This window comes from Pteronotus mesoamericanus, unplaced genomic scaffold, assembly GCF_021234165.1.
Source record: "Pteronotus mesoamericanus isolate MK-2021 breed Mesoamerican mustached bat unplaced genomic scaffold, CSHL_Meso_final scaffold_232, whole genome shotgun sequence".
Taxonomy (NCBI): Eukaryota; Metazoa; Chordata; class Mammalia; order Chiroptera; family Mormoopidae; genus Pteronotus; species Pteronotus mesoamericanus.
In genome coordinates this window covers 6,094,820-6,110,313 of record NW_026555311.1, presented here as the reverse complement: position 1 = coordinate 6,110,313, position 15,494 = coordinate 6,094,820, and the positions used below count along the sequence as shown (strand labels likewise).

At 36.7% G+C, this 15,494-nt stretch overlaps 1 protein-coding gene across 1 annotated transcript in view; it reads right to left on the bottom strand.

The window, feature by feature from the left end:
* Positions 1-15,494, bottom strand: part of COL25A1 (collagen type XXV alpha 1 chain) — a 481,906-nt gene that overhangs the window by 14,859 nt on the left and 451,553 nt on the right. Inside the window, exons 26-32 of the mRNA XM_054591568.1 lie at positions 12,160-12,204; positions 9,879-9,959; positions 8,951-9,013; positions 8,247-8,297; positions 5,934-5,960; positions 2,575-2,655; positions 110-145 (exon numbers count right to left, since the gene is read on the bottom strand). Of these exons, the coding sequence (XP_054447543.1) occupies positions 110-145; positions 2,575-2,655; positions 5,934-5,960; positions 8,247-8,297; positions 8,951-9,013; positions 9,879-9,959; positions 12,160-12,204 (384 nt within the window). The remainder of the gene's footprint in view (positions 1-109; positions 146-2,574; positions 2,656-5,933; positions 5,961-8,246; positions 8,298-8,950; positions 9,014-9,878; positions 9,960-12,159; positions 12,205-15,494) is intronic.

The following is a 15,494-nucleotide window of genomic DNA, read 5'->3' as shown; positions in this document are numbered from 1 at the left end:
CCAGTCCTAGGCACCCTCATCTTTTAATGAGAGCACATGAGCGAATCTGTCCTGAAGCACAGAATTCATAGCCATAAACGCGCTGGAGCAAGACAAGGCACGGACTCACCCGGGCTCCTGGCTTTCCGTCTAAGCCAGATGCTCCCTGTGTGATTTGGTTGGTAGCAGGGTTGGTGGGTGTAACACGAATGACAAGAACAGAGATTAGTATGAGGTACCAAAGAACAAGTGTAAAACTTCAAACAACATAATACCCAGTCACAGGGTTCTGGGATGAATATCACATTGCTACAAATTGTTAGTTAAAAAAAAACAACAAAACACAGGACAATAAACACCCCCACAGACAACGGCATTTTAATGACATTTCCATTGGACAAATTCTTATTTAGAAATCAAGTTAATGAGATTCACAGAGTGGACTTTAAAGTAGGTACCAGAAGTAGTCACAGGCTGCTAATATCCGTATGAAATTCATTTTCTAAAGACTGTACTGTTCACACTATTTTTCTTTAAGTTCTGAAGAAAAAATCATGGCCAATCTCCTAAGAAAAGGGCTCATTATAATAATCAATCAAGGTTAGCATTTTAGAGAAGAAGAAAAGAGCTCTAGTTTTACTTGTTAAAAGTGGATTTATGAATAACAAATGCAGAACTTGAACCTGCCAAATGACTATGGGTTTCATGTGAACAATAGTCAATGTTTTCTGGTTTGTTCTTAAATGTGTTCACTTAAGTCACCACTAGAGGGACTTCTAGGAACAGGAAAAAGCCAGAAATATTTCATGAATCCAAACAAAAAAAAACTATCCTAAACAAAATTGTTCTTCAAATCACTTCAAATAATCATTGCATCAAAGTCTGAAGGGGAAATGCTCTAAAAACCAATGTTCTCAGATAACGCATGCTTTTCTTCACCCTGCACTCTAGGTTATGCACAGTGTATGATTAAAGATAATATTTTCAGTGCTCGTTTCAAGAATAAGCACAATTACTTCTTTGATATGGCTTTTGTACCTCAAAACTCAAATATTTACTTATAGTTATTTAAAAGTATTGATTAGATCAAGGAGTATTTAGGAAAGACCGTGCACTCGCCCTATAAATTCTCTCGGCAAGGTTGCAGAACTATTTTCCCATTTTGGGCTTCAGATGTAATTAATAATACAAAATGAAAGAAAAAATTTATTCCAGCTGTAAGCTCTACCAATGATGCTGTACCATATATATTTTGAATAATTTTAGATTTTATTTTATAATTCCTTCTTTATAATTCGGAGTCAGACTATAAATGCAAAAGACATCTTTAGGTAACAATGATTAAAACATTTTAAGTGTGTTGTTGTTTGTTTAATGATAGCACATGTAGAGCTTTCTGCTAAATGTAGTAAAAAAATTATCACTAGCCCTAAATTTGAAATTAGGGCAAACTTTTAACAAGTTGGATTAAGGGTTTAAATGAAATAGAAATCCAAATTTTCTCTTGCATTTTGGTACTTTTTATTTTTAGAGTCACTATTATTATAACATTTAAAAATCAATATGGAGATGGTAAAATTTTTGCACTGATAATATATTTACCTGGAATGCGATTTAATGACTTACATGTGTTATAGAGGTTTGATGCCTAATGTCCATTGATCTAATTGGTATGATTTAACCTATGCTCTAACACAAGGCTTATATCACTCATTCCATTAGTGAATATATATTGAGCATCTACTACATGGTTTAGGTAAGAAACTGGTTATCGAGTAGAACGCTTTAGTACTTAAGATACAATGCCCTAATAAAACAAGCAGCATCAATTTTTTTTATGTGTCAAATGTGTATAAACTACTCCCTGTTACCAATTTTATGTCATATTTTAATCAGGTAATCTATAATGCTCTTTATTGACTTTTATCAACATTCACAGAATAGACATAGTAAAAGCTTGAAACTGAAACCTCATATTTGATTACCATTTTTTAAAAAAATTCTCTTTGTAGTTGTGGAAAGAAGACTGGCACTTCTTCCGTCCTATTCACTAGTGCCACAATAGTCTCATAAGAGAGCATTTCCAAAACAAACAACATACAACATTTAGACCACAATGTGATTGATTAGCGTAAGCAGCCACCGCACTGGCCTCATGCCATCAACAAGGGCCAGCTGCATACCTGCCACCAACAAAGGACTACGGTTTGGGTATTGAAGGAGAAAAAAATTGAAGAATAATTTAAAACTCCACTAAATTATAAAAATGTTTGGGAGAGATTATGAAATTATCAGCACAATACATTTTTAAAGAGGAGAATGATGAGAGAAGAATCGTCAGCTTTTGGAGAGGAACGCTGGCACGTATGGAACTGAAGGACAGAACACTCACGGCGTCGTGTGTTATGGGGTCTTCCTCTGACAGTGAGCAGACATCAGAAGACAGAACTGGGCTGAGCTCTGCACTAACCCAATGTGTTCTCCAATTATAGAAATCTCAACTGTAAGATAGTCGCCGAGTAAGCCAGAGTTGTTACTTAAGGTAGAGAGGAAAGTCTGAGATTTGCACTGAAATGGAAAATTTTCTTTACTTACTGGAAGACCAAGGGGTCCTCTGTCACCCTTTTGACCTGGTTCACCCTTCAATCCTTTAACACCATTTAACCCTGGTTCACCCTAAATGCAAAAGCAAATGCCAATTTTGGTTGCTATCACGGGCATTTCAACTATGAGAGAAGAGAGCCAGTCTCTGAAATGGTTGCAGATTCCAGTTTTAGGGAACAGCTGAGTCAGGCTAGGTTTGTCTTGTATCAGTTCAATATCAATTTTTAAAACATTAAAAAGTTAACAAACTGAAATTGACAAATAATATTCCAGGAAACCAAACTGCCTAAAAAGTGGGCTCTGTATGATCAAAATATATATGCATATAACCGAGTTCCTGAATTTTTCAGTTGTATATCAAGGAAATTGGTGTTATGCTACCTTGTAACATAACCAAGCAACTCAAAGACAATAAGACTGGAGGATGCTGAAGGAGACTCAGCAATAAAAAACCTACTCTGCTGCAATGGAAAACTGGAATATGCAGGACAGTGTTACATACAGACATTTTAAGCCTTTAAGCATTTTGCCCAGGGGAATGAGCTAAAAATATAGCAGCTGATGTTTGAAGTAATGCCATTAAGTGAGTCCTCATTCAGTAACATTGCCAAGTCAGGTCCCTACATGGATTAATCAATAGAGGAGACAGCAAATAGCCAATCCCAGAAGAGAATAAGAAGATCACAGAACTTACATGTAGTAATTTCATCTGCCCAATGTTAGAATAAAGAAGGTTTGACTTCAGCTTAGGGTGAATGTATGAAAGCCAGGGGAAGTGATAAATTTTGTCAACTCTCTTGAAAAAAAACATCTAAGAATACAGTACACCTATTTTCTATCGGCAGCAGCATGTGAGAAATAGAGCTCTGACTGCTTCATATTTCAGCTTTTAAGCCCAGACATTAAATTCATGAAGAAAATGTTGAAAGACTTGAAGGAAAGATGATTTCAGTCTCAGAGCCCTACAGAGTCTTTCTGGGTGGGGTGGGAGGCAAGAGAGATTGTGTCTACCTGGCCAGAGGGTGGTATTTTCCCCATCTGTCCATCAATGAAATCAGTGTGGTGCTCGTCAAACAAAAGGGCCCAGGGCCCTACCTAGACTTTAGTAACAAGGAAATGCGTATTTTTAATCATCTTTCCTGGTGATTCTTCTGATCAGGAAATTCTGGGAAATAGCTCATCCTTAGAACCATGTTATATATTTGAACTTCCAAAGGGGTCACAAAGTAATGAACACATGTGGGCACAACCTAGTGAAATTTTGGGAATCTAAAGATAGGATGATCCCAGCGCTGCCACTACAGGAAATCCAAATGTGCCGTGGTTGGTAAGGTTTGATCCTGGCAATGCCACAGAGCTAGAGTTAATGGGAGGTTAAGGCCAAGGCTCAATAGTCAACTTCAGCTAACTGGTCTAAATTTGAGATACATGGCTTTTGTATGTGTGTGGTCTTTCAGCAAGTGGTCTTGAGATGATGGATAGGCAGGAAAGCCTTCGAAGGCTGTGAAATTCTTTGGTGAGGAATCATGCATTGATAGGAACAGTCATTAATTGAGAAGTTGAATATATAAACAATCTAATTCAGCGGCAAAAAGACCACATTTCAATGCTGGACGTAAATTCCATCCCCAGATCTGTCATGTAATTAGCAGTGTAATTTAGGGTAAATAACCTAAATTTCCTGGGCCTATAGTTCATCATCTATACAATCAAGGAACTAGCAATAAGTAGTCTATGAGATCTTTGAAACTTTATAAAAACTTTCTGAAGTCTATGATTTAAGTACAATTAAATTTAAATGTACACAAAAAAATCATTGCATTTTAGATATCAAAAGACTCTTGAGCATTTATTAGTTTAATAGTAATGGGATATCTGAATCAGTCATGGAATTAAAAAAACACAGTCTTTGTGGCTTTAGCTTGAATTATGATTGGGCTGGTCTTCAGGGGTGCCTTCACCTCCAAGGAGAAGCCCAGAGTGGGAAAAGAGGCCCAGAGAGGTTAGATAACTACTAGGACCACAAAGCCGATAAGTGGGCTCTCTCTTCTGACCCCCAGAAAAATGCTCTTACCCCAAACTATAATCTAGAATTCTGAGACACTGTTACTCCTTGGTCTTACCAGAGGTAAAGTATTCTACAAAGAATAGAGAGACATGAACTCTTCCCATGCTTGGGTGAGTCACCTGCCTGACCTCTAGGAAACTCAGATTCCGGGAGTCAGACCAGGATCTCTGCCACCCCTAACGCTGGGTGAGCCAGAGGGAGTCTCCAGAGGACAGGGTGGGATGACTTTCTGATTCCTGGTGCCAACGCCTCATTTATGAATTCTCTCACCCCTCACCATTTAAATGTACCAACTCACTACTGAGGAGCTTTCAAGAGTACTTTAGTCTCCTCTCAAATAGCCTTGTGGACTGGCTAAATTTTTCTGTTCAGAAAAAAGCATCAAATTACAAGATAACAAAACAACTGGCATTTATTGGGAGCTCATCAACAACTGCACCAGATGTTTTGCTATTAAATCATCATAACCCTATGTGATAAGTTACCTAGTTGAGTAAATGAAGGATCAGACAGGGTAAATAATCTGCCTAAAGTGACATAGCCTGTCAGGGACAAAGCTGAGATTAGAGATCATCACACATGTTCCCAGGAAGGAGATTGTCTTTCAGGGCTCACTTTAATCCTCCAAGATGTCCTCTTGGTTCACATGAAGGCAGAGAACAGGTGGAGCCCACCCATCTTCACAATACAAGCTGCACTAATGCTGAAAAGGAGGGGCCATTCTCCATTGCTCTCTTGTTAATCCAGAGTAGATGTACGTGTCTCAAAGCACGAGTTGTAATCTCCTCAGTATAGCACACCTGATACCCCTTGCTCCGTTCTAGACCAGTGACCTCCAGGAGAGTACAGAATTAAGGATGCTGGAAAGTCGAAGCATTTAGATGCAGTGCTGCTACTATATGACAAACAAGAAGTATCAGTAACATCTAAATGTACAACTAAAGATACTATCATAAGAAAGTATCCAGACTAGTCTGAGAATCTCATCAGATTTACTTCTAAATGGTTGATTTTGAGTATATTATGATTAGTGATTTAAGAAACTCACATGGTGACAAGAAAAAAAAGGCAAAATGAAGCATAATTCATCTCCAGGTGATATCACTTAAATTTGTTCTAAGTCATTCTGTGTTGTGAGAGTTAAACATCTGGATACTTAAAGGCTTAAAGATTATCAACATTCTTGACAAGTAAATAAGACAGGACAGACATGCTTCCGTCATGCTTCTCCATGATTAACAAGGAAACAGAAATCAAATAATCAAGGGATTTGTTAGATTACCTTTGGTCCAGGAAGTCCATGGGGTCCCTGAAAATGAAAAACACAGCTTTTAATTAAAAACTGGTTCACTGTGTCCCAGCAGAAGTGCTTATATAAAGTAACAAAAGAGATATAAAACAAGAATCTTTTTGTTTTAGCTGTAACTAGAGGCAGGCTGGTGGATGTTAATACCTAGTGGAAGTTCCTTCTGGTTTCTGGATTGTTCTGTCATAGGAAATTTATTAATAGCAATTCTTTCTGCTAAGTATCTGTGAGAGGGAGGGAGGAATCTGAAAGGGTTGTATGAAAGAAAAAAAAAGTATTGTACCTAAATCCACACTACTCCATTTTCTTAAATCCCCATTTAAAAAAATCTAGGTGGAAAATGCGAGATACTTCATGAATTTATATGGAGTACAGATAGGTCTTAGAAGACAGAAATTTGCCAGAGAACAGTCCCCGATTTTAAATACCAGTGAAAAGGGGAGCTTTTCCATTACTAACTGCTCTAGATCCAGGTGTTGAGGATGCTAAGGTAGAAAGGGAATGTGGAGATGATAGTAAAGTCTGGAACCCTATTGCATCATTTATTTAAGACTAAGGAAAGCACTCTAATGGAGTAGTGGTAAGCATTATTATTAGAGCATATTTATTTTTACAAAGATGAGTTCTTCCAGGTTCTTGTAGCAAATGTTTACCAATGGAAGGAAGTCATGATTCATGGATCAAGGCTCTCCCCCTGTATTTTGTGGAAAATCTAAATATAGAGACCAATTAGCCAACCTAAATTAAATAAAATTGACTGTGAATTGCTTTAAACTTTTCAAGTAACTTAAATAAATATTGACGAGAGGACTATTTAAATACCCATCAGTGAAATCATGTGACAGTAGGATAATTTTTTTAATGAGCAAATACATAGAAATTTGTCATATATGTCTATATTGGAACAATATTTTCTCTTTAGATAAGTTGTGGATAAGCATTTTCAGGAAATGTCTGATATTTATTGAGTATTCTTATCTCACTTCAGTCATGATTTAAAATTGTTTTAAATGAATTAATTTTATGCTAGGAACAGAATATAGTGTTTTTAAATTTAATCTTCTAACTTAAAGTAGAGGCAGTATAAAAAACCCAAAAGTATGCCATTTGCTTAATTCTTTTTTTTAAAAAAGATTTTATTTATTTACTTTTAGGGAGGGGGAGGGAGAAAGAGAGGGAGAGAAACATCAATGTGAGGTTGCCTCTCAAGCACCCTCAACTGGGGACCTGGCCTGCAACCCAGGCATGTGCCCTGACTGGGAACCAAGCCGGCGACCCTTCGGTTCTCAGTCCGGTGCTCAACCCACTGAGCCACACCAGCCAGGGCCCATTTGCCTAATTCTTAATAAACTGTTTTAACTGTTAATAAAATAAGGTTGATTGTAATTGTTTTGTAGGTGAAATAGAAGCAGTAAGAAATAGATGACTAGCTCTGGGGCTCTGCACTGGGGCTCGGATCCTTCTAATTAATGCTGCCCTTTCTTAGAGCCCAGTAGGAGGAAAGTGAGACCCACCATTTACTTAATCCGTAGGATTGAAGACACGGTTTATTGAGGCACTTTCGACATGAATGTGACCTTAGAGGCTGCTGGTTTGTCTCCCTCCTGCCCTAGTCAAAAGCATTGGAAGCACTCTGCCTTCCATGTCCTAGTCTTACACAACGGTTGTTAGATAGACATTTGGAGAATTACATGGTTTAATAGCTGCCTTCCTCACTGGACCTAAGTTCTATGAGGACATGGTCATCGTCTACCCTGGTCACCAAGGGATACCTGCAGTAAAAACTGTATTATCAAAGTACGATAAAAGTGCAAAGGAAAAGACCCAACAATATATGTCATCTGTGGAAGTGAGCTTTAATTTTTATCATATTATTTTATAAATGTTCTTATTGAATAGTTCATTGAAGGATCTTAATCCTCAAAGATGGTTAGAAACATTCATTAATGGCTACAAATATTAATTTTGTTTTGCTGCTAATGGCCTAGAGCAGTATTTAAAGTGATTTGCTGATGCTGAGGTTGTAAGGTTGGGGTAAAGCTTGCCAAATCTGTCTGTCTCCAACTTTCCTATCACAAAAACTACTCTATCTCTTTCCAACAGACATGTTTGGGGGAGTGAAAGACAACACTGTAAAGTCAGTATATCTCAAAGCACCTCGTATTTTCCATCCATTCCACAGAGAGTAGTACAAAACACAAGCTGGCTGTTTGGAGGAATGTGCTCATGTTTTCTCTGGTAGCATGCTCATAAATAAACGGTCCCTTTCTGGAGAGAGGGACGACTTACCATGGGGCCTGGAGGGCCATGGGGGCCTGGCGGACCTGGGGGGCCTATGATCTGCATGTCCAAAAAACAAACATGGGTTTGGTTACTTCATTAGATAAGGTGGTTTGGCTTGAATCTTTTGCTGGGTTTCTGCTAAGGCCATTAATAGTTGCAGAGAAAGAAGGATACTGGGAAGAAATGATGTGTTTGATTCTCTAGGCATAGAAATTCTTTTATGAGAACAAAAAAAAATACTTTGAAAAATACAGTTGTTTCACAAAAGCCAGAATAAATCAAAAGTACATTAAAAGAAAAAGGAAGCAACTGATTACCAAGAAATGTTATAATGCCACAAACACTATTAAATTCTCCAATATTTCACTAAGCAACAACAGGGCTCTGGAGAGGAAAAAAAAAAAAAAAAAAAGGAACGTCTGTTCTATACTCACAAAGCTCTACCCACAAGTATCGTGGGAAAACCATTGATTTTTCTTCCCCAGAATTAGACAGTGCTCTGAAAAATTGCTTCAAACTGAGACCTCTGAAACATTTTGTCTCTTATTGTATACAAGGCCAACAGATATTTATTCTACAGTTTGACAAACCAAGAAGTTCATGGTCTTTCCACTGTTGATAAGCCATCTGGCATAGAGTGAGCTAGATGAAAAATAGGCCCGTTTTGGAGTTTCTCAGGAGCCATGGAAGTTCAGCCACCACGGACTTACGGAGGGGCCCTGAGGGCCTGGCAGTCCGGAGTCTCCTTTCTCTCCTTTCATTCCATTGGCACCCTACAAATAATCATTAAGAGAGTTGAGCTGCTCGAGTTATTTCCAAAGTGTAAGGAACAGCTGAATTTTCTCCCCACATCCATCATCCTCTTGAAATTTTTATATCATACACATGATATGTAAAAGAAGGATTTATTCCCCTGCATTTAGCCTCAAACGGCAAGCTTCCCCAAACCCCTAGACTGTGGGTGATATGTGAAATAAAGTATAAAGTAAAGGCATAATAAACTAAGTTAGGCTCGATTGGTTAAACTTATACATTTCTGAATGTATCATATTATAAATGTTATATTTTTAATGGTGGTGCTCACTTTAAAAGGCAAAGGATAGCCTTTTAGCTATGTTGTCATTGACATTTATTTATATACTTCCCTGTTTTAAAAAAAATTGAGGGCAGTAAGGTTTTCTGCATTTTTCCCTACATTTTCCTACAATGCCCCCTCCCATTTCTCAGGAAAACTTATTGGGAAAACCATACAAACACCATTCCATAGTATCACACACAAAAAGAGAACAATTTCCAGAATAATTTGTTTTTTAATTGTTTTAAATTTTTTTGGTTTATTTTTAAATTATGGTTAAAAAATGAACAGTTATCACTATCTTATGCATATTAAATTAAAGCGATGAACTTCATTCATTTTACCATCTTCTAGTGAAAATAATTTTGGAAATATGAAGGTTTATTTTATAATTCATTCGTTTAGATGCTTTAAAATTTGTTATAAAGCCCCAGTTGTAGGAATCAACCAGTAATACCTCAAATATTTAAAAAATAATAACATTATATGAACCATTAGATGAGACTGTAGCTAATAATATAATTCCTTTCTGATTATTTATCTTAGTATGAACATAAACATACCGGTAACCCAGGGAGCCCGATTCCTCCTTTTTCACCGGACGTTCCCGGGTCCCCCATGTCTCCCTTTGAGCCTTTGAGTCCCTGCAAATGATATGGTTTACATGTAAGAATCACACTGACCCTTGATAGTACATCCTAGAGAAAACAGAATTCCACATCAGTTTTGTCAGTAGGTGGGTCCTTCTGTGGAGATGATTCTGATTTTCACTTCTAGGGAGAGGTATTTAGGTAGCAACCTTCTGCATGCAACCAACACTGTTTCCCTGTGTAATAGAAGGGATTCAGTTCTCTCATTTAGGCCCTGTAAGTGTGAAAAACATGGGCTTAGGTGTTGACATCACTTCTCCTGATTCCATATTTTTACCTGGAAGCTAATTCTCTATCACCAGTCCTGAAAACAATTTAATAGAATTAATCCTCAATAGTACAATACGCATTTGAACCAGGAGATAGGGTTACAACAACAAAGGTCCAAATCTCCCCCCTCTCCCACCATATGCCCTGGAGCCCCTTTGAATGCAGGCGGAAGTTCCAACCATCATCAGTTTTCAACGGTCCAGTCTATAGACACGCAAATCATTCACTGCATACTAATGCTCAATCAATGTTTACAAATACTTCAACTTTTCCACAGTGTTCTTATTTTCTTCTCATGACATCTCTATGGGGTGATCCAGGACGTTATTTTTACCTTTTATTACAAGGAAGTAGATAAATGGATATTTTGAATGCTAACATTCTGAATTAGTGATACTAATACTGAAATTAATTTACATTGTTAAGCATTTTCATCGAAGGAAAATGCATAATTTCCTCATTCCTTAAAACTGCATTCCTCAATACAATGTGACCAGCTGTCCCATTCTTCAGCAGAGATCATCATAGTCATTATAGTAAGAGGCTCTGAGGCTATACAACCTGTTCATCTTTTTTATACTAAAAACTACTTGTAGACAGAAATGTGTCTTATCTTGTTCCTTATACCTATTTTATAGCACCTACTTCAGAATCACCCATTAGGTGGGCGGGTAGGTGCCTGAATGACTAAATAAATCTTACTGGTTAATCAGACCCTGGTTGGTTTTAGGATTCTAGTGATATCAACAGAATAGCTAACCCACTGGACTCAGTAGTGGAGGGAAACCTTGTAAAGCCTATAGGAAAAAAATCCAGCCATTGTACATGTAGAGACAATGAAGCATGTTGTTACGTATGTCAAGCTATTTATAATGACCAATAGTAAAGGAAATACACAACTGGATTTAAAATTCTATTATGATTTCTGGTTGATAGGGCAAATCATCTAAAGTCTCTTTTTAACTATCACATTAATTTAATGTGACATCAATTTCAACATATTACTCTGATACTAAAATAACTCTTAAATTTAATTTCCCTATTTAACACTATCACCTGAGGAGTATATTTCACTAACTGCCTCAAAAATCCCCTTCATTTCTTATGATCTACTTAATTTTAGCCACTTTTTGGGTAAATTACGGGAGCCCAGAAAACATCAAATAGCTTGAAACGAACATGTGATTTGAGTCTGAAATTTGAATACTCTCCACAATCTTCTGGCCAGATTCTTTTTGGCTCATGGGCCAAATCCAGCCCAAGGCTTGTTTTTGTACAGGCTGAATGTTTTAAAAAATTTTAAGGGGTGTTAAAAAAAAAAGATACGCAACAGAAACTGTATGTGGCCTGCAAAGCCTAAAACATTTACTATCTGGTCCTTTATAGAGAAACTTTGCCAACCTCTGTTTTAGGGGAAACCTTCAGAGAAACTGCCATACTCTGCCAAGCTCCAACTGCCCTGTTTGTTTCTGTCTTTTCTTAATTTTCTCTTCTAGAAAATTAAGTGTAATCTTTACTTGGGAAAAGAAAACATATATATCTACTTTTGTGGAAACTTTCTCTCTGATTTTCATCTTGAATCATTTATGTTCACTGACAAAAAGTAGGCAAAAAGTACCTATTTTTACTAAATGGGTAATAATTTTACAAGTCAATTAAAAATTCATGGAAGTATCACTGGTAGATTGATAAAAAGTATTAAGACAAAACTAAAGCATCATACAGCTTGTATGTTTCTACAAAGAAACCTGTCTTATTTAAAACGAATTGCTTTTTTAGAGTTAATATAGACTCCAGGGCAGATGGTTAAAAAAAGAGAGTGTATCATATATCAACACACATGTCTTTCTTGGCTTCAAACATACAATAAAAGTAGTGATCAATAACAATGCTTTAAATGACAGTATGTATCTTTGAAAATTACCTGCTCTCCATCAACTCCTGGAATTCCTGGAGATCCTGGCTCTCCCTGTTAAGATAAAAATTGATGGCTTCCTTCCATTTATCATTGGTAGCATACTAAACTATATATAAATGTTGCTAGTTGGTAACAACACAATTTGGCTTTCAGCAAATGTATCATAACCCAAGAATACACTATTATATCATACCACATAGCTGAACTGAGTGAAAGAGCACTGTCTTGAATGTTATGTATAACAATACACACAGGTAGCTAAGATGTAGTGTTTCTATTTTTTTCCTCAGGTGAGATGTAAACTAAAAAAATGGTGGAAGGAAACTGATAAAAAAAAATCATTTGATGGCTGACCATATTCTCTAGCAACAACTTATATGCCTCAGTTAATTTTTTCTCCTTAAAAAAATCTGTATGATTTCTCTCATTTTCCAATTTGAGAAAAAAAGCAAAAATATGACAGTTATCTTAAGAAAGAATAAAATGCAAAGTCCCTTCAGTTCACAATATTTTAACCAGCACTGTTTGAACCATAGACACAAATTTATAATGATTGTGAATGTGTTACTTTCAGATAAGCCCCACTGAAGGCGATAATAAATCAAATAATATCTTAATCCACATAAAATTACTTTGGGATCAATTCAATTTCCTATACTATGCAAAGAATGCACTAAATTTCCTATTTATATTGTGATTTATTAAAACTCTTGACAAACCAAAATATATAGATTTTTTTGTTAACTGAAGATGTTCCATTAAAAACAAATTTAAACAATGTGTTAGAGATTTTTTCAAGCAACAAATGTCAGTCACTTTTCAGTTGGAAAGATACTGAACAAATTCTTTGAAAAGCAAGATATTATTTTATATCAATGAATCATATATTTGGATCCCATTTTAAGTATCCCTTGTTACATTGTGGAAACTTTGTAAAAACATCTCTTCTGAGGGTTGAGCAGCCAGCGTCTCAGACAGAATTCCAAGGGAGCTGACTTGAGGCTGTATTTTTCTAGAAAGGCTTGTTTGGTGATGTTATAAACCACAATACTGAAATGGCTAGAGCTCTTTTCCCCGGTAAAAACTTTAAAAGCTATTGGCCACAGCATGAAATTTGAGCTTTCCCATGTTTTAGAAGGCATGACAAACAAGTGAAAAAAAAAGGAAAAGAAAAGAAAGGGCTTTTCTTTTCCAGATTTCCTGCTCTTTGTGGTAGCAGCAAAGTTTATTTTGCCACAAACAAGCCTGCTGAGGTTGGATGCAACTGGTTAAGCCCTGGTTTTATTCAGTCTGAACACTTGTCAGTACTCTGGGTCCAGAAATGATTGCTTTGCTAAACTTTTACCTTCAAAATGTAACCCACGAGTGCTTAAAAGAAAAACATAATTTGTGAATTGTTCATTTATCCTTCATCCATCAAATGTAGTTTGCAAAGAGTTATTTGATGTCTAAGAATTCACACAATCCTTATTTGATTAAGGGAGGAGCAATGCTAATTGAAAAAGTTCCCATTCAGTCTGAGGCTGTGAGTCCTGAGTGAGAATGGGGTTTCTATCTGGCTCAGGCTGTATTTGCGGAGCCTTGGTCACTGGCAAATCTCACCCCAATCATCCCAATCTTCTCAAGGAGAGATCACGGAACGTATAAGGGACACCATCACCTGACCCAAAATCTCAATTACAAGGTCTTTGTGAGGTGCAAGGGGTGGGACAGAGGGACAGCCTGTTGGGAAGGACGGCTGGATAAGAGGTGAGCGGGTGTGACTAACCGCCTCCCCCCATCCCACTTGTCTAGACATTCAATTGTCCAATTTCCCCGTCTCTCAGTTTCAGCTCAAAGTCATCCTTGATTCCCAAGTCAGAGACAACCTTCTTCCTTTGCATCTTGATCAGAGCACTTCCCCTTATTTATAAATAATTGTGCCTTTACTTGTCTGTCTCCCTCCCAGGCTGTAATCCCCTGGATGAACCCCCTTCCTAGACTTTAGTATTATTACTAGATACGAGTACTTATTACAGAATGGAGGCTCAAAAATTACTTATTGAAAAATTGAATTAAAAAATGAACAGCAATTGGATTATAAAACAAAAGGGATGCAGGTTTTAATGATATAGCCTTCTTGGTTAGGTGGCCCTTTTTGTCCCTGTGGGTCAAGAGATGGGTACTTTTTGGGCTTCTGTAGGCGTTGGGACTGTATAGCAGAGTCCTAGAAGTTGCGGAGGTTTGTAGGGAATGAGGTGCATATTTAGCACATGGGACAATTTTTGTTCTGGATATTCAGTCAAGTGAGGAGACGAAACAAGGAGCTCAGACCTGGTTGACTCTACATAGAGGAAAAAAGAGTCTACAGGTTGCCTTCTAGGTTGTCTAGTCCAGCTCACCAAGATACTAAATAAGAACGCAGGCTGACTTGGACACCAGGAACAAAGATTATGTGTGACCAGAATGTGGTAGAGAAATAGAAAATTAAAATCCCAAACCTTACACTGTTAAACAGGGAATCTCTTTGAAATTAAGGTCTATGTCCAAATATATTTCACATAACCAATGACCTCAGTAATATTTTACTTTATATTTCTTTTTATAATAGGAAAATAACTGTTTCTATATGCTACTTTTCTGTTCTTAAGTATCTTGAAAGCAATGAGTACAAAAGCTGATGTGTTTGTATGTATATGATAGACTTAGCAAATAAACTGCCTTAAGAAGCATAAACAAAAGATGGATTTCTAAACTACCTGAATTGTCTATAAAAATCCAATGACAAAAATCATGTTTCAAAACACATAGCTTAGTTCTGAAAAGCCAGTGTAACTGGTCGTCTGTTAACAGATAACATGATTAAGCTTTAGTTTGGAGGGAGAAAGCAAACACCAGCAACAAATTTTAGATGTAACCAAGTAATTTTAAGCTGCTACTGTTCATAGTTGGTATGCTTCATTAGATAATACTTAAATGACAGAATGCCTGAATATATATAGTAACAGGATGTACTATAAAAAATGGCTCAAAATGATTCCTTAAAATTGTCATTGTGAATGTAACATACTAAAGCTTCCCTTATTCTTTTTATTACAAAATAATTGGAAGGAAGGATCTTTTTTAGTGTCTGAGTAAATTTTCCTTCAATCCTCCTGTATTTAAATATTTTCCCTTCTCCATATACCACATTTAGTGTTTCTTTATATTTATAATTTCTGTAAAGCTTGGTTGACCCTTGTTCAGTATTCCATTTTTTCTCCATTTCCTCCTCCAAAATTTAATGTTGTTCCTATTTCTCTCCCTTCTTTCCTAAGTTGTCTTTTTTTCCTGATCCTTCTTCCTTCAGCCCGAACCTCAAT